Source organism: Lethenteron reissneri, chromosome 48 (assembly GCF_015708825.2).
Source record: "Lethenteron reissneri isolate LAM-NWPU_2019-01 chromosome 48, ASM1570882v1, whole genome shotgun sequence".
Classification (NCBI taxonomy): Eukaryota; Metazoa; Chordata; class Hyperoartia; order Petromyzontiformes; family Petromyzontidae; genus Lethenteron; species Lethenteron reissneri.
In genome coordinates this window covers 8418763-8441760 of record NC_083826.1, presented here as the reverse complement: position 1 = coordinate 8441760, position 22998 = coordinate 8418763, and the positions used below count along the sequence as shown (strand labels likewise).

Sequence of the window (22998 nt, the reverse complement as noted above, 5' to 3'; positions counted from 1 at the left end):
ACAAAATCAAACCAGAGAGAAAGCAATAATGAGATTTTAAATAGAAATATGCATTTAGATTATTTGGCTGCTATAAATTTCCATGTGACAAGCCACTTCGTTGAGGTATCATTTAATAATCATTCAAATTTATAACGCACATTCCATCCTCATGCGCAATAGATGAAAATCAGGAAATAAAAACTAAACCAGGGCAACCGACCAAACTAAAAAAAGACGTCCAGTTTAAAGAGATGGGTTTTCAAAGCAGACTTAAATATATCTACCGACTCCGATTGTCTGATTTTAAGTGGCAAGTTGTTTCATGGTTTGGGTGTCACGCTAACAGGCTCTAAGAAAAGCTGTCTCGGGTGTGGACCAATCAATTTCAAGGACAGTGCATACATGATCAGAGTTGTGTTTTTTGTTTGCATTCCGACCACAGGTATTGTGGTCAATGCAAACATGACTCCTCGTAAAAAAAGGTGTCAGTTTTGTTGCCAGATAAAAGGGTAAAAAAACAATTATCATGTGACCAGGTCGCTTATGAAAAAGAGCTATTAAGCTCAGTGGACCTTAGCTGGTAAAATTTAAATAGTTTTTAGTTTAGAATGCGTTAATATCAGTCATGTCAATGTAATTTTTCATAAAATCTAACTCATGAAAATATAAGTATGCGTACGTTCAATAGTAGCTGTCGCGTGCATTTATTTTTGTTTAAGTCTTATTGTTTAAGAAGAAATAAGGTTGTCACCGCATGATAAATGGGTGCACATTGAAGTGACTGCACTTGCAAATGTCAAAAGGTCAAGACCACCCATTGTGTGTGCTGGAGTGTTTATTTATTTATTTACCCATTTTTACAGGTCTGCACATTGAGCACTCTGGACGGACATTAAAGCAAGCTGTTAAAATCTTTCACGAGTTTTAAAAGTGCATTTTCCCCATACCGTTTCGATACTGTATTTAAAAGGAAAAGTCTAAATGATTGGAAGGCATCGCGTGTGCAATAGTCCTGCACACGTACACGTGGATAGGCATCGAAACAACCGTTTTGAAATTAATTGCAGGGAATGATTGGAAAAGTCCACAAAGGCCGAAGAGCCGAACCTGAGCAAAACAAAAGTCCTTGTACAGCACGTGTGCTCATCATGAGAAAAACACCTGTCGCGCACAGTTGGAAACGTGGGTGTACCGACGGGAATTATTGTGTTTTTGGGGAAAATGTTTCGGAACTGAATTTAAGAAAACTTAATTGTGGTAATGAAATGCAGCATTACTCTGTAACTGAATACACGTTTTCAATTCATTGTGTACTGTATTCAAATGATCAAGATGAATACATTTAACTATTTACTGCGTGAGTCCATAATAGAGGGTTTTGCGTTATATCGCATAAATATAAATGTGTCGTTAAACCTGCACAGCCAATAAGTAAGGTTTGTCACGTAAACAGAACGTGCCAATTCGTTACTAGTTCAGCACACCGGTGTGTTGGAGAGTAAAACCCACAACATTTACAATTCGAGTACGGTGTTTCAGCAGTAATTACAACCAGCATTATCAAGCGATAGCCATATTTGTGGAGAAATCCTCATGTTTTGGTCTTAAATAGAGGGATACACAATTGACGTCGTCACTTCTGAGCCAATCAGGTTTGAAAGCGAGGGGGGTGGTTAATATTTGCATATAAATTACAATGCATGAGCGTTTCACTGCATTCCGTGGGATATAACATTTACAGGCAAAGCCTGAATATAGAATAAAGCTTCGTATGCACACAACAAAGACTATGTGATGGACAGCAGACAGCGGTGTCCAGCAAAGCCCTACATTGTTCTGCACTTAAATGCTTCCAAGTATACGCTCCGCTCCTTCACCTAACCCGCGTTGACCAGCGTGGTGAAGTATGGTCAGATCACATCCATGACCTGCACGGCATGGGGATGCCCTCATCCAGCAGTGGATTGACAAAAAGGCTGTACATTCCCCACCATAGGAATATATGATTTCCCAACACTGGCTTAGGGTTGTAAACGGGAAATGACCACTGCCACATAAGCTCGTTAAGAACAGGAAATCACTTTGTATGTGTACATAATTAAAATATGCACGACATTTGTATTAATAGAGCAAACTAAATGTTACAAAAAACACTAAAACACAATGCGATATGAATGATACCGAGACCTAGGGAGACTCCATTCTTGAATCGCAACGACACCAAATTGTTGGGGCGGGTCGGAAGTGAATCACGAGCCCATTCATTTGAAAATCGCGTTGAAGCGTCGGGCCGGTCGGGGCGACAGGACGTTGCGTTGGCGTTTGGTGAGCGAAGGCCAAACGCACACACACACACAGACACTAACACGCACACAGACGCTAACGCACACACACACAGACACTAACACACACACACACAGACACTAACACACACACACACAGACACTAACACACACACACAGACACTAACACACACACACACACACCGACACTAACACACACACACTAACACACACACAGACACTAACACACAGACACTAACACACACACACAGACACTAACACACACACACACAGACACTAACACACACACACAGACACTAACACACACACACACAGACACTAACACACACACACTAACACACACACAGACACTAACACACACACAGACACTAACACACACACAGACACTAACACACACACACTAACACACACACAGACACTAACACACAGACACTAACACACACACACACGGACACTAACACACACACAGACACTAACACACACACAGACACTAACACACACACACACAGACACTAACGCACACACACACACAGACACTAACACACACACACACTAACACACACACAGACACGAACGCACGAATGCGGTGACATCCCCTGGTCGTGGCACGACCCATTTGTCCGAGTTGCCGCCGTTCCTTCCTTCGCGACCGCAACTTGGGGTTTGCTTTTCGCTCACCACGGTGGGAGTCGTCCAGGATGCATTCCGGAACAATAAACATTGCATCGAGAAAATTGCAACTCGTGTCTCCAACTCCCACACACACACCCCGTTCATTTTGGTGGTATTAAAGAGAAACATTCGCAGCGATCACTTTCTGGAACGAGCTGTGACTCCCCCTTTTGGCAGGGAGCCTCTTTGTTGGAAATTCCAAAAGGTAACGTCCTACGCCGATGGCAGCTGTGATCTCTGCCGCCCACGCAATGCACGATCAGAGGCGCGGTGCGGTGCAGACACGTCCCAAACTTGAGTCAGTGAGAGAGGGGGGCACGTAAATTACTGCAACGAAGGAGTTTGTATCACGGGAACATTAAAAAAAGACCACGTGAAAAGAGAAATAAACTACATTTTCAGCAAATATCAAATCATAAGAAAGGCACAACCCTGAAATTGCTTGCTCATGTAGCTCCTGGTAGAAGGGCTTCCACTAAGAAGACTGCCTAGAGGGTATTTGGCCCACTCTACCTTGCTGGACAGACATCTTGAAAGAGGTGTAAGTACCCACACTTTACCCCACGATAGACAACCTGCCGATTGACCTGATGTACCCATTTATACTTCTGTACAGACAAGAGGCAGAGGGATAACAACAAAGCAAAATCATGCACCATTGCTTTAGCTGTCAAGTTGGGAGATCAAATGGGAGACCTCTGGTTCACAAGTCCAGTGTGCGAACTATAACTTTGTCGAAACATCGCTGAGATGTTCCATAACAGTTGTGAACTCTATGTTAAACAAACATTGGTGCCAAAGTGTCACGAATTATTGCCCTTAGTCCTGCTTGATGTAGGCAGGCACTACTAAGGCAAAGCTTTCATCTCTTTGTACACTTGTATTCACAGTTTGAGAGCTACACATGGTATGGGAAGTGGTTGAAATGAGGCCAGTTCAAGAAGTCAGAGCTAACATCAATGGCAATTGAGTATCCAAACTGGTATTTTATTAATAGCTCCCCGCCTTCGTCCACCCAGCAAAATCAAAATGGTACAACGAAGCGAGTCGATCGGCAGGTTTGGTTTGCCGTCCTTCCCCGATTAGCACGGGATGGCTACGTCCGGTGCGACAGAAGTTCAACACGCGTATCTACGGGAGTAAAATAATGGGTATCCTGACCTCTTCCAAGATGTCTGGGCAGCATGGAAGAGAACGCTAAATAATCACGGGAGGGGCTTTCCAGACATCCCTTGAGTTAGAGGCCCTTCTGCCAGCAATGACATTGGGATAAGCAATGGTAGGTCTGCCCCTCGTAAACTTGTTTTTCTTTTAAACTTACAAAAGCATACTCTTTGGTTCTTTATGGATTCCTGCAGTCACGAAAGCTTCAAATCAAGATTACAAAAAGCATACTTCTCATGTGAAACATTTGTTCTTGCCCTTAATAATATTTGTTTCATTGCTGTACCGTGCTTTATATTTTTACATGTTTCGTTTTTGTAGTTTTGGTCACCCGGGTCACTCTCGCAAATTGAGACTCCTATCCGGGCCTCTTGAGTTCTCAGCCGATGAAACAACGCGGACGCGAACAACAGTTCGCATGAACAAAGTTCGCACGAACAACGTTCAAATGAACAAAGTTCGCATGAACAAAGTTCGCACGAACAAAGTTCGCATGGACGAAGTGCACTTTCGGAAAGAGCGTTCGGTCGCATGAACAAAGTTCGCATGAACAAAGTTCGCATGAACAAAGTTCGCACGAACAAAGTTCGCACGAACAAAGTTCGCACGAACAAAGTTCGCATGAACGAAGTGCACTTTCGGATAGAGCGTTCGGTCACATTCCTGCCAAGAGCCCTCTGAAGCGTCGTCATTAGGCACCGTGGCTAAGCGATGGTTCCGTGCTCTGCACGGCGGGCGCAGCAGCGGGACGAAAACCGGCGTGGACGCTGCTGAAGAGAATTAGTGTAATAAGGCATCACTCCCACACGAAGCGCGTTCAATCGTTTGGCCGTTCACCAGGAGGCCGCGGGGAACGTTGAGCGCACAGTGCGCCGAACCTCGTGTCACCTCCAGTCGCAGCGTGTTTGTGGCCTAACAATCACAATCGTTCACTTGCGTTCCTTGGGAGAATCATTCGAAGGCCCGTTTGATTAACTCCCTTGCCTGGCATGCAGGAGGTCGTGGGTTCGATCCCGATCCTGACGCTTGTTGTGTATTTGGAGTTTGCATGTTTTCCCCGTGGTCACGTGGGGTTTTCTCCACGTCCTCCGGTTTTTCCCTCCACATTTAGAAACATGCGTTTAGAGTTTTTGGCTGCTGTACATTTCCACGTGATAAACCACTTTCGTTGAGCTGCCATTTGTGGCCAGGTTGCTTCTGAATAAAGGGCGAATAGCTCAGTGGGCTTTAACGGGTTAAAAAAGAACCGGGTTAATAAATATCTGATTATTCTCGGAGCAAACAGCAGACAGAAATCGTGATGTTTCAAGCTAATTATGAAACCTGCTCTGCATGAAACAACGCAATTCTGTGTTCGAGCCAACGTTACCCGTTACGCATGCACAAGTTATTTTTGAAATCTCCCTCTGATCGCTGCGAGTAACATTCCACATTTCACAAAAGCTGGTGGACACGAAGCTTGACTCAACGTAGTCTGGTCACGAATAAAAAGCAGCTCGAGAGAAACGCTGGAGTTTGAGTCATCCATAGAAAGCAGGTTGTAAGAGGGCATTGCGCCATTGATGCATTTTTTTGCTGCATAGCTTTCTTTTTGTAGTGTGAATGGACATAAAAAGGGCTTTTCTCCTGAATTAATTCTTTATTTTCCCCTTTATCTATCAGCACGTCCCCAAATGCGATTTGCTTGACATTTGGAGAGATTGCTTCAGCTTTCGGTGTCACGTGATGCTCCGGAATGTGCGTCGGCAACATTTATCAATGATATCTTGCAAGGCTTAGGCATTAACTTGCAAAAAAAAATATGTTGCGAAGCATTCTGCGAACAAAAGAGTTGCTGAAGAATGTTTGCATCTGTATCAATTATTGTGCTCGTCTGTGCATTCTTAAAGGGTGCAAATTGTCGGTGGATACAAAAAAAATGAACGTACGCTTCCCTTCGCTGGTCGTTGAGAGTTGCAGAATATGTTTTGAGATGAAAGCGGTAAACCGACGGTTCATGCGCTGTGCCTTGAACCTCATGACCCGAGTTTGATTGCCAGTCACGGCTAATACCGGTGGTGAGTGATATCTGAACTGGTCCTGGATCTGCCCCCCCCACCCCTTTTACAAATCTGCATTGAACAGTAAAAATGTGTCAGTCTTGTTGCCAGATTAAAGGGTATTTTTTAAAAAATCACATTTTGATACTGAAAAAGGAGGTTCCAATGGTATTAAACAGTATTGTCAAACGACCCCCATGACTGCTATGGCAGCGGGAAGCCTTCATCCATCAACTCATTGCCAAATGGCTGCACATTATCGTAAATTAATTGAAGTAATTAATTAATTGTATAAAAACCCCTGGACTCTTAATTTGGGAAGCAATGTATCTTTCACGCCATTGTGTTTCAGAAGCATTTGCTCGTAATTCAATTTCTATAACCTGGTATAATTATACTCTTTGGTTCTTTCGGTAAAGTCACGTAGTTAGAAATAAAATAAAACAAATCACGACGTTTCGATCGCAACACAAGCGGTCGTCATCAGGCCTGATGACGACCGCTTGTGTTGCGATATTATTTTATTTCTAACCACGTGACTTTACCGAAAGAACCAAAGAGTATGGATTCCTGTAGTCACGAAAGCTTCAAATCGTGATACAATTATGATTGTTCAATGTGAATAATCTGGGGTCAAGACCAACGTCTGAGTGACAGCCAAGGGGCGGAGGACGTCAAGCGCGGAGACGCAGCCGTGAAATCAGCTCCTCGTGTTTCCGTAACGCCGCTCGGCCTTCAGATGGATCGGAGGCCTTCAGCCAGCAGTGGATTTTATGCAACGAATGTTTATTTCCTTTCGCACCGCAAGTAGCCGACCGTGCTAATCGTAGGTGCGGGCTGGTGAGGTGGCAAGGCAAGGCTTGTTGTGGGGCTCTTGAACGTTGCCGTTTGGTTTCAGGGGTGTTTGTGTCATTTGTTTTAATCAAACAACTTTACGCAATGCTCAAAGGCACGTTATGCCTCTTGAGGTGAGTTTATTTTTTACCCATCACATGCTTCGGACATCGAGGCACAGCCCTGCAATCAGAGGTGGTGGGGGGGTGGACAACAAACTAAACACAATCGTTGGTTGCATAAAACTCCTTAAGCAAATATTGAGTGCGTCATCATGGCTCCTGCTGCTGCTACTGCTGATGATTATGTAGAAAAAAAGCAAATATAAGTTATATTTCTCTGGGCCAGAGAGAAAAAATAAGATCCCAACAGCTTTGTGCTTGACGTGAGTTGACAAATACAGCGCGTAGAAATGTTCACACGTGCACAATGTTGCATGTCCATCGCATGTCGCCCCTGAATAATGAACAGCCCACAATCAGGGCAACATCTCTGCGTGGTGTAACATGGTGCCACACGGTGTGACGTGTTCACGAATCCCATCTTTCTACGCGCCAATAATCGATTGTTCATTTCACATTCATTGGCTCTTCTGAAGTATAACAATGTATGTTCCCGCTGTTTAATGTATTTAGCACTTAATTTTTGCCCAGTAATCTATTTGCACAAGATGAGGGGTGCCATGGTGGCGAGGTGTTAGCTACCTGATATACAGGAGGTTATGGGTTCGATCCCAATCCCGACCCTGACTCGTGGATATTTGGAGTTTGCATGTTCTCCCCCATGGTCGCGTGGATTTTTCCCTAGGTCCTCTGGTTATTTCTGTCCACATTTAGAAACATGCGATTAGAGTATTTGGCTGCTATCAATTTCCTTAAGAAAAGCCACTTCGTTGGGCTATCATTTGTGGCCAGGTCGCTTCTGAAAAAGAGCTGTATAGCTCAGTTGGCCTTACTTGGTAAAAAAAAAATTACAATAGTATCTATACATGTTCACATATCTGACGTTTGTATCCACCCTTACCTCAGTCCCCACTGAGTTAGATGTGCCAAGAGCACAACGAATAACGTACCTTAACTTGACCAATTAAACACCCCTAGAAACGCCTGGCTCTTTGATGACTGTGTCAGCAAGTGAAATATCCATGCGCCCTTCACCGAGTGAAGGGAATGAAGCCCTCCGCGCACAGCGGAAGGCAAAACCACTGCTCGGCAAATACATAACCAGGGGCGCAAACAATGAGCACTCCCGAGAGGCAGGAAAGGTCACGGAAGGTCGACAGAGGGCCTCTCTGGCCAACCGCTCTGTGTGGCTCCTTCTTACAAACAATCTTCATTGACCGCCGTCTCTTAAATAAACGCAACCCTCGGGTCACTGTGATAACACCTCCATTGGGGGGTTATTATTTCAGCTTAACAGGCGATGGAGCTCCTGTGACTTTAATTGAGTTTTAGAGCAAACTTCTTGCCACCACCTGGTTGAAAATTAACGACTGAATCTACAAAATTATTCCCCCCAAAAGAAACACACTGGACACTGCAAGGGGTTCAGAAACACGTAGTCGTTATGTGTGTACGTGTGCTAAACTTCGTTCGCACCGTACGTAGCCAACAGTGCTAATCGGCGGTGCGAAAACATAATTGAACAAAACACTGAAAAGTGTAAAATAAGTGTGCATCGATTCCTAAGCGGAATTTACACCGACGGGCAGAAGGAGGAACACACGCGTTTGAGAAGATATTCGTACTCTTTGGTTCTTTCGTTAAACTCACGTAGGTAGAAATAAAATAAAACAAATCACGACGTTTTGATCGCAACACAAGCAATCTTCATCAGATGGAGCATTTTTTCTTGCTGTGGTTGTTCCACCTGATGAAGATTTATTGTGTTGCGATCGAAACGTCGTGATTTATTTTGTTTATTTCTACCTACGTGACTTTACCGAAAGAACCAAAGAGTGTGGATTCCTGCAGTCACGAGAGCTTCAAATCTAGATTGAAGATATTCGTAGTTTTAACGACATTCAACTGCTGAGGAAAGTGGACTTGGGCAGGATACGTCACGGCCAGAGGGGACAATGGGTGACGGTCAAAGTGAATAATGGATTAGCAGCCACGGAATTGGAACGCATCCAACATAGGCGGAGTTTGACTTTTATATTTGGGGGGGGGGGGGGGGTTGGGCAGGGTTTCGCTTTGTCCCTCACATTAGAAATCGCAGGTGCATATCATTAATTAATTTTTAATCTTAATTGTAAACTACTGAAAATTAATGAATGAAGGTTTCCAGTTTGGGCGGGGCGTCGCCCTCCCCCATGCCGCCCCGCAAACTCCGCCCATGGCCTCCGAGGTGATGCCTACCGAGGAGATGGAGTGATACAATCGGGTGCTAGATGGACTATTCCATCGCAGGATCGTGAGACGCAGTGCCTTGGAGACGATGTCAACCAACAGCAGAGGTCGCAAACGGGTTCTGATTCCGTACCCGTACCAGGCCGCACCAGGGTCGCAAACGGGTACCCGTACCCGTACCCGGCCGGGTACCCGGCCGGGTACGGGTAGCCGGGTATCGGGTAGGGTACGGGTATCGGGTACCCGGTTGTGACTTCTGACCAACAGTAGATTGGCCATAGCTGATAATGATGTGACAGGACCCAAGAGAGAGAAAAACTAAATGCTATGAGACTCAATGAGGATTTGCTGGATAGATGATTCACATTCTGATATTGGAGGGTGGCGTAGAGGCACGTTGGCAAGAGAATTGCCCTATGAACCCAGCGACCATGATTTTTTTTCCTGACCACGGCTAACATTAGTGATAGGTTACGTCCGGATCTGTCCTGAGCACACCAGAGCTCTTCACTAACACAGCAGATTGACCAGCGTGGTGAAGTATGGTCAAACAAGTTCAATGACAAACACGGCTTGGGAAGGCCTTCAACAAGCAGTCGATGAACATAGAGATGTCCATTATGCATGGACAATTACACTACACTATTTTAACATTTTAAGAAGACTGCATTGAACTAGAAACTCATTTCGACTGGAGGAATCCGATGAGCTATGAAGCTCTTTTTCACAAAACTCAACTGTCGTGCTGCTCTTTGTCGATTTAACGAGACAGCCGGCATCTCTCTTCATCGCCCTGAGCCAGGCGCAGAGTGTTCTGGAAATGTTGAATATTTCTTAAAAACATGCAAAAGTACACCTGTCAGCATGCACACATGCTGAACTCCTTAGAGGCAATAAAACCCTTGACATGTACATTTAAAGTGGAGTAAAATAACCACGCCGTCCGCAGGTGTTTTACACATTCATTCAATAACATTGCCATCTTGCGCGCAAAGGTTTTTTTTTTAACAACTTTAGCCGTAAAGGTCACCACCTTTGTGCCACCGGTTGCCCAGCACATGTGGGATCACCGACTGTATGTGGCCCGCATCGCGGTGCTGCTCCCCCCCCCCCCCCCCCCCCGGAACAAAGACGCGGTTCCACACGCACGCACGTTGAACGGATTAGGGCTGAAACGTGAAGTGTGAGTTTTGACACGCTAATCCGATTACAGGCCACGGGCTCTGCGCTTCTCCGCCCGTTTAGGTCACCTGCCAGCACGTCCTGGCGAACCCTGAACATCACTGCACACGCAAAGCTTGCGGCCTTTGGAGGGGCGGGTGGATAAAACTGCTGAGGGGCTGCGATGAAATAGCTCTCACTTTCAAGGCGCGCGCGAGAGATTAGTCCGCACACTGTGGATGTCTGTAACGCCAGGTGAAGGCATGATACGTGCCCCATGGCTTACAGAACTGCATTGTGTGTTGCTGTGGGGCTTGCTGACCCATCTCTACTGGACATCTTTGAAACAAAAGTTTCATAGCTCATCGGATGCCTCCAGTCTAAATTCTGCTAAATAAAAAAAACAGATTCTGGAGCATTATGGGTAAAATCATATTTAAACAAAAATACATGATGTGTTTCTACAAATGAGTACAGATATTGTTTAGTCCATAAACATATTGGCTTTCCAGACCAATATCTTCCAGCAGTCTTTGTTTATAAATCAACTATTGACCGTTTTTTACCTTCTGGGTTTCATCAGCTGAGTATGGCTGATTCGTATCAAATGCTCTTGTCACGTAACTTCTGGTAGCCTCACTGCTGATGAGACCCAGAAGGTCGAAATCACTTCATAGTTTGCTCCAGAGAAGATACGCTGCCGAATAAAATTGTTCTAAAACTCCAAAAGGCCACTGTACTGAAACAAATCTTTATTTATTCATTTACGAAAGCTATTGCTGCTCTGTAATCAATTAAGGCTGCAGGTACAGTGTGGTCTAGCACTGCGGATGTGACGTATTCAATATATTATATTGGTTGATTCAGCCCATCATCCCTCCATGGTCAATAAATAAGTCTGAATTTCTGGAAAGTATAACGTTTCAATTAATGATCCATCATTTCAAAGCGTATGCTATATATAGTTAATGTGAACAAGGTCAAACTTCCAACAACAAAAATCCACTAATCTCCTATAATTCCACTGAACGGTTCCATCCTTGCTTACTTACCATTTCCAATAGCCTGGCACGTGACCCTGCCCTGCTAAAAATAAATCTTACAACTGATAAACATGCGTCAATGGTGGCAGACGTTGAATCTCAACGGAATTCCCACCGCATTATACTGCATGTTGAGTGGGCAGTCAGGTGAGTGGTGAATGTCACGGAAGTGTCACATCAACCTATCCAGAGAACTGGCTGCCTACCATGGTGGCGAGATGTTATCTCCCTCGCCTGGCATACAGGAGGTCTAGGGATCGATCCCAACTCCGACGCCTGTATATATTTGGAGTTTTCACCTTCTCCCCGTGGTCGCATGGATTTTTCTCCGGGTTTTCCATCCACATTTAGAAACACGCGTTTAGAGTATTTGACTGCTATACATTTCCACGTTGAGCTATCATTTGTGGCCAGGTCGCTTCTGAAAAAGAGCCATGTAGCTCAGTGGGACTTACCCGCAAAAATAAAAAATAGACAGTTTTTAGTTTAGTTTTACAGACTGGCCCCTGCGCCAGCATTGGCTCAGGGTCATACAGAGAGACAGAAAGTCCCCATGCTTAGTTGAGCAGAAAAATTAAGACTTTTTTCTTAATTGTTCTTTTAGGCGCACAAACACGCGTGCCTTCATAACTGTTCCAAAAGTTACAGCGTACCAACGTGGTGCCCGTTTCATTTTATAAATGCACGAATCTCCATGTAACTCGGGGTAACGGGCAACGTGGCTCGGTGTGTCGTCTTGTAGCGGTTCATTGCAAAAAAAATGCGTTGCAAATACTGCACCGACACCCAATATAAACACTGATGTCACAGCTGCTGCTATTTGTAAATACAAATGGCTTGCAGATAATAAAAACAAGGCAGCCCACACAGAGCGCCCTGGGACGTTTCTCCCACTCCTCTTGGGATCCTGTTGCTTGAGTTTGCCTCTTCACATCTTTTTTGCATTTACACCGAATCTTACGAACGCTAAACGTGTTCTGGTCTGCAACCCCTGGAGTTTTTAAATACACGGCTCGCGAAGGCATTTATATATTTGCGTTCTAAGAACTGATTGTTGTCGGTAGTATTGGTGTTATATTTGCGTGCTTGTGCCGCGGATGCATGTACGTCTGGCCCTAACCGCTTGCTGCATGTCACCACTCGCGTGTGTATGTATGTATGTTGAATTTCTTTTGCACCGTACGTAGCCAACCGTGCTAACCCGAGGTGCGGGTTATGTCTCTGTCACGTGGCTGTCATGCGTCAAACTCTTTACGTTTAAAACGTGGAATGTTTTAAATCGCGCTTTTGTAAAATGATCAGAATACAGATATCCATATACACGGTGTTTAAAAGGATGGACCCAATTTTAAAGCAGTATGTTTCACGATGGCAACATGTTACAATTACACGAAAAGTTACGAACGGTTTAACTAGTTATCAAGTTTTACTAACCATTTTATAAATGCTCTATGTGCCCTCCACCTGCTGTACGGACAACATCCAGACGATAGTTGAATTCGTCCCAAACGCCTCTCAAAGTGTCTTCTTCCACTGAAGTCACCGCTGCCGTGATTCTGTTTTTGAGGTCATCCAGATTAGTCGCTAATGGTGGCACAAAAACACGGTCTTTGACGTATCCCCACAAGAAAAAGTCGCAGGGTGTGGTGATGTCTGGGGATCTTGGGGGCCAAGAGTGTAGCGCCAAGTTCTGGGGTGCCGTGCGACCTATCCAACGTTGAGGCAGTGTGTCTTGCGAGTGACTGAGGCTAGGGGCTATTTGTGCGCTGTGAGAGGCGTCTAGCGGTAATCATTTGAAACTCTGTGCCCCGCCCTTTCAAGTGGTAAGAGTTTCATTAATGGGCGGTTCGTGGTTGCAGTGATATAGCGATTTTAAATCGGGTCTATCTCTTTACACAATAGCTCCCCAACGTGTTTTCGTGATCATGCCAAACAAATTGGAAAGTTATCGACACCACAACCGTGAAGACCGGAGCAGTCAAAGATCCCTCGTTTAGTTGTTGGGGCAAGTGCTGTTAGTGAGCACCTATGAAGGCCGGCACAGCACACGAGGGGGTTGGTGGCCAACACCACGGCCCAGCCGCCTTTGTCTCCCTCGTGGCGATGTTTACAGATCACACCAGGTGCTCATTTGAGGCTGAGTTAACCTAGGGGAGGCCCAGGACAGGTTGAGATAATCGTCCCTGGTGTAGGCAGTGAGCGCGAATTGCACCCTGGTCGTCAGGTTCATAGCGCAGCGCGCTAACCGCTACACTACCGCTCCCCACACACACACACGCGCGCGCGTTACACCTGCAAAAGTGTCTCGCAGCTGCAGAAACTAGAAGGTAAAAGGCACGTCGACAACGCGGACGCGTCTTGTTGACGCGTGGACACATCGGCGCGGACACTTTGCTTGCCTTCTCATTAAGCCACCGTAACGGGGCTTGCGCCCAGGTTGTCAGAGGAGAGGGTTTGCGGGGCAGAGGGGGCCGTCACGCATGCGGCAAGACCGTTAGGGTCGCTGACAAAGCCCGGATTTATTCCGGGTCGCTTGTGCCGACTCTCACAACCCTTCCGTGTGAGTGCAAGGGAATGAGTTTGGCCCGGGAAAGCACAAGGGGATATATATATTTGTTTGTTTTCCTGATCTCCAAACCGCGGTCCCATTTACCGTACACCCGTGGGCCCCATTGCACCTCCGCCACCATTCATGGAATCTCCGACAAATTCTTTATTCATTGTTTCGTTCGTGTTCTCAAACCCTCTCCCCCACCACCACCACCACCACCCCAGCCAACTCTCCCCAACATCCCACCCCTCCGCCCTCCTCCCGTTGGGCCCGAAGCATTCATGCCGCACGGCTAGTGAGCAGTGCCTCGCTCGGATAGCCCCATTGTGTCGCCCGGGCTCTGGCTGAGATTGCAGGGGGATTCCAGTACGCTCAACACTGCCGCAGCCAAAGCCAAAGATCCCCCGTGTAGCTTGCAACAGACTGCTGGGGCAAGTGCCGTTAGCGAGTAGCACCTATGAAGGCCGGCACGGCACAAGAGGGGGTGGGAGGGCAGCACCACGCCCGGCCGCCTTTGTCTCCCCAGTGGTGATGTATGTTTGTAGGCATGTTGAACTTCTTTGGCACCGTACGTATCCAACCCTGCTAATCGGAGAAGGACAATAAACTAAACAATAATATGAGTTCTAAACAAATGAGTTTTCAATCTGGATTTTAAAGTGGACATCTCCAGTGGCTTCCTAATATGGGAAGCAAGAGTGCTCCACATGCTCAGGTACTCATTGGAGGCTGAGTGGACCTAGCGGAGGCTCATGAAGGGTGCAGATAATCGTCACTTGTGTTGGCGGTGATCGGAAATCGAACTCTGGGCCCCCGGGTGCGTAGCACAGCAGCGAGGTCACTGCTGCGCTACCGTGTAGATAATCGTCACTTAATGTGTTGGCGGTGATTGGGAATCGAACTCTGGGCCCCCGGGTGCATAGCACAGCAGCGAGGTCACCGCTGCGCTACCGCTCTTCCCACAATGCCACCACCGCCACCCCCATCCCACACTGTCCACACGTGCATCGCAACTCCGCGTCTCATCAACAGCCACCGCCCCGACTCACGACGTCTCCCCCACAATCTCACCCGTGCTCACTTCTCCATCCACGTACGCACTTCTGTGACGGACCAATGCTCTTTCTCTCTTTCGCTCTCTCTCTCCCTGTGCCTACCCATTTGGATATCACTCCCCATCTCGATCACATTTTCGCCAAAGCAAAAAGGAGACAATAAAACAGCGTGCAGTTCCTTGGTTGAAAAAAATCAGCGATTAAAAAACTATGAATATTTAAAGCGAAGGCCCACTGAGCGATATGTCGCCTTCTCAGAAAGGACCTGAACCACAAATGGAGAGGAACTCAACAGAGTGGCTTATCACGTGGAAATGCATCGCAGCCAAATACTCTAAACGCGTGTTTATAATTGTGGAGGGAAAAACCGGAGGACCCAGAGAAAAATACACGTGACCACGGGGAGAACATGCAAACTCCAAATATGGAGGTGTCAGAGTCAGGATCGAACCCACGACCTCCTGTATATCAGGTGAGTCGTGAACATCTTGCCAACCGTGGCTCCAAGTGTATTTGTTTATTATTTCAGTTTTGATTTTAGTTCATGCAGCTATTGTGCAGTATACAGTATTACTATCTACCCAGTTGACAGCCCATCCCATGGATGGAGTGAATCTCTTTTCGGTGAAGTTTTGTTTTAACCTAGGTCAACTGTAACACGTAGTACATAGCGCCCCGTCAATACCTAGGGCATCTGGTTCAATCTGATCAGAATGAGCCTTTTCTCAACGCCGTACAATGGCAATTGCTCAATCATGCATCGTGACAAACGTACTGATTCATGGACGAACAAAACGACATTTTCCCTATTACGTGGATACATTAATTATAAACGCAGACGCAGAAAAAAATCACACGGTGGTCTATCGCTGCGGTCTATTGGTCACACTCTGTAAAGCCGGCAATGGGAATGTAGTCTGTCGTGGGCACGTGTGGGTTACGCTTAACAGCAGTGACGCCTCGCTCCACGTGTGGCACATCAAGAGGGCGAGCAGTGCGGCACAGATCTGGATACCGCACGCTTTGTGGCCACACTGAGCTGAACCATCTGGACCTTCTTTAAGCAAAGAGTGGGGCGGTTTAGAAACAACGCTGACCTCACGGGACCAAGGTGGGAAGAAAATACACGCATGCACGCACAGACTGTTGGGGCAAGTGCTGTTAGCGAGCACCTATGAAGGCCGGAATAGCACACGAGGGGGTGGGTAGCCAGCCACAACGCCCGGCCGCCTTTCTCTCCCTGGTGGCAATATTTGCATACTGCACCAGGTATTCTTTTGAGGCTGAGTCGACCTAGGGGAGGCCCAGGACAGGTTTAGATAATCGTCACTGGTGTTGGCAGTGAGCGGGAATCTAACCAGGGTCACGGGGTTCACAGCGCAGCGTGCTAACCACTACACTACCGCTCCCCACAGACAGCCACTATTTATATTCGCGCATGCAAAGCCAGTGCTGTATCCACTATATGCTATTTGCCCCGATAAACGAATAGTATAGGCATTATAGAGATCTAGACTTTGGATCAATTGCTAAAAGCAAGCTCCTATTACGGCTGGGGACATTGTACGATAGAGTGGTGTGGTCAGGGCCATGCCCGATCACCTTTGTCTCCCCATTGGTAATGTTTTACCCGCCACCCAAGTTACTCATTTGAGGTTAAGTCAACCTAGGGGAGGCTCGTAACTTTTTCAGATATTCGCCACTGATGTTGACCATGGCCGTAAATCGAGCACAGATTGCTGGATCCATGTCGCAGTGCGCTCACCACAATGCCACAGCTCCTATCCTCTTTTCCCCATTCGTCTTTCGTCCGGCTGATGTAGACGCAGATCAACAGCTACGATTTCACATCCAGCTGGTCAAGTCAGACGACCGCGTCAGGAATAGCGGAGTAGTGCATCGCTGCGAAGTCTCCGTCGTATTCATGGATCGGGACATACGTTGCTACGGTCCCCTTATGGATGACCACAGCCGCACAGTACTGGAGAGTTTGTTAATTTTCCATTTGTGCATCAGGTATCCGCGCATCTGCCATGGTTTGTCCGGATGCGGTTTAGGGAGGACCATGAGCTTCGTGGGAGATCAAAACCAGGGATCTTCTGCGTTGGGTCTTTCACAAGGTGTCTCCCCCCCCCCTATTAAAACACATACACACGCGGCCTCGAGTGTGCTTGCTCAGAAAACACGCTCATGAATCAGCGTACACTCATGCGTATGGGCGCCACCCCTACGCGCCCACATGCGAGTAAGTAACAGAAGAATAAGAATGAAAAAAACTACACTGACAGGTTACTGCAGAGGCACGTCTATGGGACGTAAGTGGACTTTAACCTCAGTGCCGGCATGTGACCTGCGGAGTGTCAGTGAGTTATCGCCAATGATAACAGCTGCATTATAAAGAGCAGGCTTGTGCTCTCAAGTCTGGACAGGCTGGATAAGATATATTCATACTTCAGTGACAGCCTGAAGATATCCACGCGTGAAGGGACCCATGCAGGGATGTCCCCGACCAACACATCTCCCTGCCCATGAGTACAAGGCACGCCTAGCAGCGGTAAGGATATAGGATCATAGTGGTGATCAGCATTTGATAATAATCAATGCTTGCCTGAGAGATAAAAGTTTGATGATAGAAAACGGAAGATGAAGTGCTGATAGCGATGCTAATTTTGAACCATAACATATTACGTAGCATTGAAACTAAAACATTTGGAAACGTTCAACATTATGAAGCTATTCGAGTCCACAATTAATTTACAAATAGATGCCATGTGCTGTGCAGTTTTGTTGAAAGCCATTGCTCACCAATTCTCTTTTTTAGAATGGGGGAGCAGTGGCACAGTGGTTAGCACGCTGCGCTATGAGCCCTGACACCTGAGTTCAATTCCCAAATGGCTAACATCGGTGGGAAGAAAGTCTTCACCAGCCTGCACTGACCAGCATGGTGACGCGTGGTCAAACAAAACCCCACGACCGATATTGCACGGGAATGTCTTCATCTAGCAGCGGAATGACACAGGGCCATCAATTATAATTATTGTTACTTCATAAATGGACACCCAACTGCTTACAAAGCCAGATGCAATCTCACCACCTTGCACTTACACACGGCAGAGTTACAGGTGCAGTTTTCTCCTTCTCACAACATTTGTAAAACAAGGACACATGGATATCTTCCAGGGCACCAATAACGCCTGCCAAGAGGATCGTCTGTGATGTGGCTGAATGTTTGTGGGAGTTCGGTGCCCTCCTTGTAGCTCTAACACAAGCCACGTGCCAAATACTGGGCCTGGTGGATTGTGAGTGATGCGGTGATGTAGCCGCGGTAGCATAGTGGTTAGCGCAGCGAACCTGGCGACCCGAGTTCGATTCTCGCTCGATCGCCAACACCCAGCGAGGATTATCTGAACCGGTCCTGGGCCTCCCCAAGGTCAGCTCAGCCTCAAATGAGTACCTGGTGCGGCCGGGCGTAGTGCTGTCCCAAAACTGTTAAGGCTACACGGGGGACCTTTGTCTTTGGTGTACCTGCAGGTCATAACTTGCACTTTAAGACCACTGACTGTATGTGTTCTTTGCCTAGGAAGGCTATGTGTTACGAATAATTATTAAAGAGGATATGTGCACGGTTGTGTAATGTATATTAATGTACAGGTTACATTTATTACGTCAGTATTATTATTATCATTCACTGTCGCTTTGTTTACTCTTTAGTTTGCACCTGCTTCTGTGGGTAGTGGTGGCACGGTGGGTGTGGTGAGTGACATCTGAACTAATCATTGAGCCCTCTCCTTTCACCAACCTGCACTGACCAGTGTGGTGAAGTATGTTCAACCAATTTTCATGATAAGCACAATATGTATATAGAACTTCTTTCGCAGGTGTTGGAAGGCCTTCATCCAACAGTGGAATGACAAAAAAAACTCTAGATTATTACGATTATTTACGTGCATATTTTGTACTTACTGTACATTATCTCCCCTGGTGGTCCTGAGAAAGATGAGGACATTCCACGTTCCTATGGTGGGGACCAGTCTTTCCCATACAAGTATATCCACCATTGAATTCCCAAAAGTGGTGCGAATTTATAAACGAGCAAAAATTACTTGCTGAGTTACCCGCACCCAGGAGTTGAACTCACAACCTTAGGTTCTGAGTTTAATGCTCTGCCAAAAAGTGCCAATTGGATAAGCACATTAGCATGGACGACAGATTAAATGTAACGTCAAAACATTTCAGAAGTTTCAAAATGCAAACCACTCTACAGCCTCCGGTTCAATAAAAAACAATTAAGTGTTAAGGTAGAAATTTTAAAACCTTATCAATTCCACTGCTTGGCTTGTTTGAAACAAATGAAAAACGTAATTTGAGGGGTGTGACAAAAAAACAAAACGTCACAATCCACACGTATAGATAAACTTTTCCAATGTCATTAAAGCACTTTAAAAAAAAAATTTAAGTAGTTGTTTTCTAAATTCCCTCCATATGACTACAAAATGAACATTTACAGTAGTTTTTTTGTGACTTAAGCTGACTGCTCTCAACCAGAGCCAACTGTATGGACAGTGAGTTGTTGTGGGTAAGAACACCCTTCATTGCATAACGAATATGAACAGAACATGGATAAAGGTTTAAGCTGCATTAACATCACACAGAATGGCTTTTGAGGCCCTACAATTTGAAACTCAGATTGACCACACGTGACTCTTTCAAGACGTCTGGACAGGAAGCAAAAGGATTGAAGAGTTGGCTAAAATGCGCTGTAGAGGGGCTGGCTAGAGCTCCCTCTAGTGGAGGCCCTTCTGTCAGCAGTGGCACGAACAAGCAATTGCAGGGCTGCACCTTTATCTTTCAGTTTTTGTTTTACCAAAAAACTATGGTGTTCGATTGCAACAAATATTTTTCCAACGGTCAACTCAAAGATGACTCACTCAGTTCCACCACTTTCACATCTCTTGAGCTGCCATCATGTTTCCGACAGCGATCGTCGTCTATCAGCCAAACGACAGCACTTGGTAATTACCGCTCCTTTCCTACGGCTTGCCTCCCCCTCTGATTGCTTCAGCAGATAAACTCAACAGGGGGTGGGAAGGGACAGTCAACACAACTTCCATCTGCTGGACTATCGGTGCCAGAACACCTCCCAAAGCCAAGCAAGTACGAGCAACATTTAAATCATCCCTGATACAATTCACCACTTCGATAATTAGGTTTGTGTAGTTTGCACAGAAGCAAACATTTTTTTTTATCATTACGTGACTTTACCGAAAGAACCAAAGAGTATGCAAAAAAGTGTTTGGATGCTTGTTGATTGTGTGCGACAAGTTGAGGTTCAAATTAAATCCATAAATTATTTGCACCTCCATGCAACGAGTGTGTTGTGGTGCATGAAGTATCATCAACATATATTGGTCAGCCTTGCGCAATTGATTGCTGGATGAAGGAAGGGCTTTCGAAGTGACTGCCATCTCTCGTGATCCAATAGTGGAGAATCCGCCCAGCACACGCACACTACTACTGATTGTATAACTCAAATCTCATCCGCAGATGACCTGACGGAGGTGTTCCATCCTTTGGCTTCAAGTGTATTTTGGTAAACATATTTTTGAGAATGTTTTTTTCAGATGAGTCAAAGGTCAAAGTGTGCTCTTACACTGAAACACATCTGTCCGCAACAGCTCCTGAGTTGGTATATAATATTTGTGGGGGGTTTTTTGCGTTGAAAAGGGCTTCCCCACAGTGATTTCTGAGTGCTCTTGCCAATGACATCCGATAAACCAAAGTTATGTATTTAATCAGCCTTGCTCTGCTGATGTGACCCAGAATTTTTCACCAGCCACATTTGCTTGGTTAAGCAGACGCTGATCGAGAGACATACAAGGCACGCGTCTTTTCCCAGTTGATACATTATTTACATATTTATGTATTGCCCTTCAAGGCTCACGATAAGATAATGCGCCTTCATCTCTATTGGAGGTCTTGAGCCAATGGTGGAGAGCCCAGATAGCTTATTATGGCAGAGATTTGTTACGATGTTTTATATTTATTCACCACATATCCTTGCACTACTCAGCTATCAGTTCATTTAATACGAAACCAACAATGGCTCTCTGGTCAAGTCGTACGATGACATACACTTTACAATAACAGTACATACATGTTTTATCCGTGTAAATTACATACAATCCTACTATTATTACGCAACATCACATTTTTATGAATTCCAGTGTGTCCTGCATGTATGTATGTTCGACTTCTTTCGCACCGTATGTAGCCAACCGTGCTAATTGTAGAACAACCACGTTTTACACGTGTACATATCATTGATCCGGCAAAGCAGAGCTATTATAAATCCCATCAATATTATGCTCTTAATGCATATGGCGCTGGCGGTGTGGGGGGGCGGGGACTGCACTGGCAATCAGTGGGACACTGTGAAATATAATCGATGTGTTGTCAACGACACTACGCGCTGCATTTCAAAAACAGCTGTCATCCTCAAGCTGAAGGCTCGAGGAGTTCAACAGCACTCACGGGATGCTCCGAACGCATTGCGGCATCGGAATGGAGGCTTTTGGCGACTGGGTGGCGTTTCGCGTATTCAGGGCACGTAAAATGCACGCGTCAGCCCGGGAACAGGGGGGGGGGGGGGAACACAACAAAAAGAACCCCTAGCAAAACTTTAAACGTCTCTTGTCACGGGCGCGCGCATTGAAACGTTCTGCCGATCGAAAGGTTGTTGACGAGCAACGACCGAGCTTGAATTGCACACCTGCAATGTCGCTGTTGATTTATCTTTTTGTGTTGAAATCACTTAATCCGTTATCAACTTATTTTATGCGACAGACGGGAAACTTGATCTGGTCACCACGCGCTTCGCGAATCTGAACACACATTTATGGTGCACGCAACTTTCACCGCCAGCCGAAAAAGCAATTAAACAAACACACACACGCACAAAACAAGATACAGCCAACTTCAGAAAACGTGAAACGTTGAAAGTTTCTTACTTTGGATCGTGGATGACAGAAGCAGGAACAGCAGCGGCAGCAAGAAAGATGCAGCACCAGACAGCGGGACTTTCGCTTGAATAGGCCGGCATAAATCCATGGCAAGAGGCGATGGAATAATTGTTTGGTGGTCAGAACCTGGCTGGGCAGAGCTGCAACGCTTGTCTGGGTTGTGTGAGACGGGCAAGTGAATGTGATTAAATGTGTTGCACCAGCAGCATTACACACACACACACGGGCTAACCTCCCTGAAGTTCCTACAAACTCCTGGCCTCCTGTCTTTCCCGGCTTTCTGTGTCCGCTCCCACACTCACCCACCCACACTCACACTGCCCGCCTTAATGGCTGTAACAGAATGGGTACCTCACAAGTCTTGCCTACACCCTCCTCCACTCTCACCAGCCTCTTCCCCCTCCCCTCCGCCCGCTGTCAATTCGAAGTCTCCACTCCACTCCCCAGCTCTCACCACCCCCCTCAACTAGCCTACCCTCAATCCTCACAAGCCTCTTTCTCCCCCCCCCACCACCCACAGTCTCCCAACCCAGCCCCCTCAATGTGAACAATCTATTATCGAACAAAGCCAGTGGGGAAAACACGACGCAGATTTCGCTTCAGCCCAACTGGGCCACCAAAGCGGGCGACAATTTAACAAAGCCGATTCGCGTTGCGTTAGGGCCCTCTGATTGGCACGGCGGACGGAGCAATCTCCAAACTCGGCGGGATTACCGACGGGTGGAGAGGAGAGAGAGAGAGATGGGGGTGGTTTAGGTGGCGGCAAAGACTTGATGCCAGCCCCATGCCCACGGCAAAGACAGCGAGGAAGAATTGACCCCCGA

At 46.3% G+C, this 22998-nt stretch overlaps 1 protein-coding gene across 2 annotated transcripts in view; it reads right to left on the bottom strand.

The window, feature by feature from the left end:
* The window catches only part of CRB2 (crumbs cell polarity complex component 2), a 92606-nt gene extending 70102 nt beyond the window's left edge, over positions 1-22504 (bottom strand). For both annotated transcript variants that reach the window (XM_061571824.1, XM_061571825.1), the window contains exon 1: positions 22163-22504. In XM_061571824.1, the coding sequence (XP_061427808.1) occupies positions 22163-22262 (100 nt within the window). In that variant the 5' untranslated portion in view covers positions 22263-22504. The remainder of the gene's footprint in view (positions 1-22162) is intronic.
* Between the last annotated feature and the right edge of the window lie 494 nt (positions 22505-22998).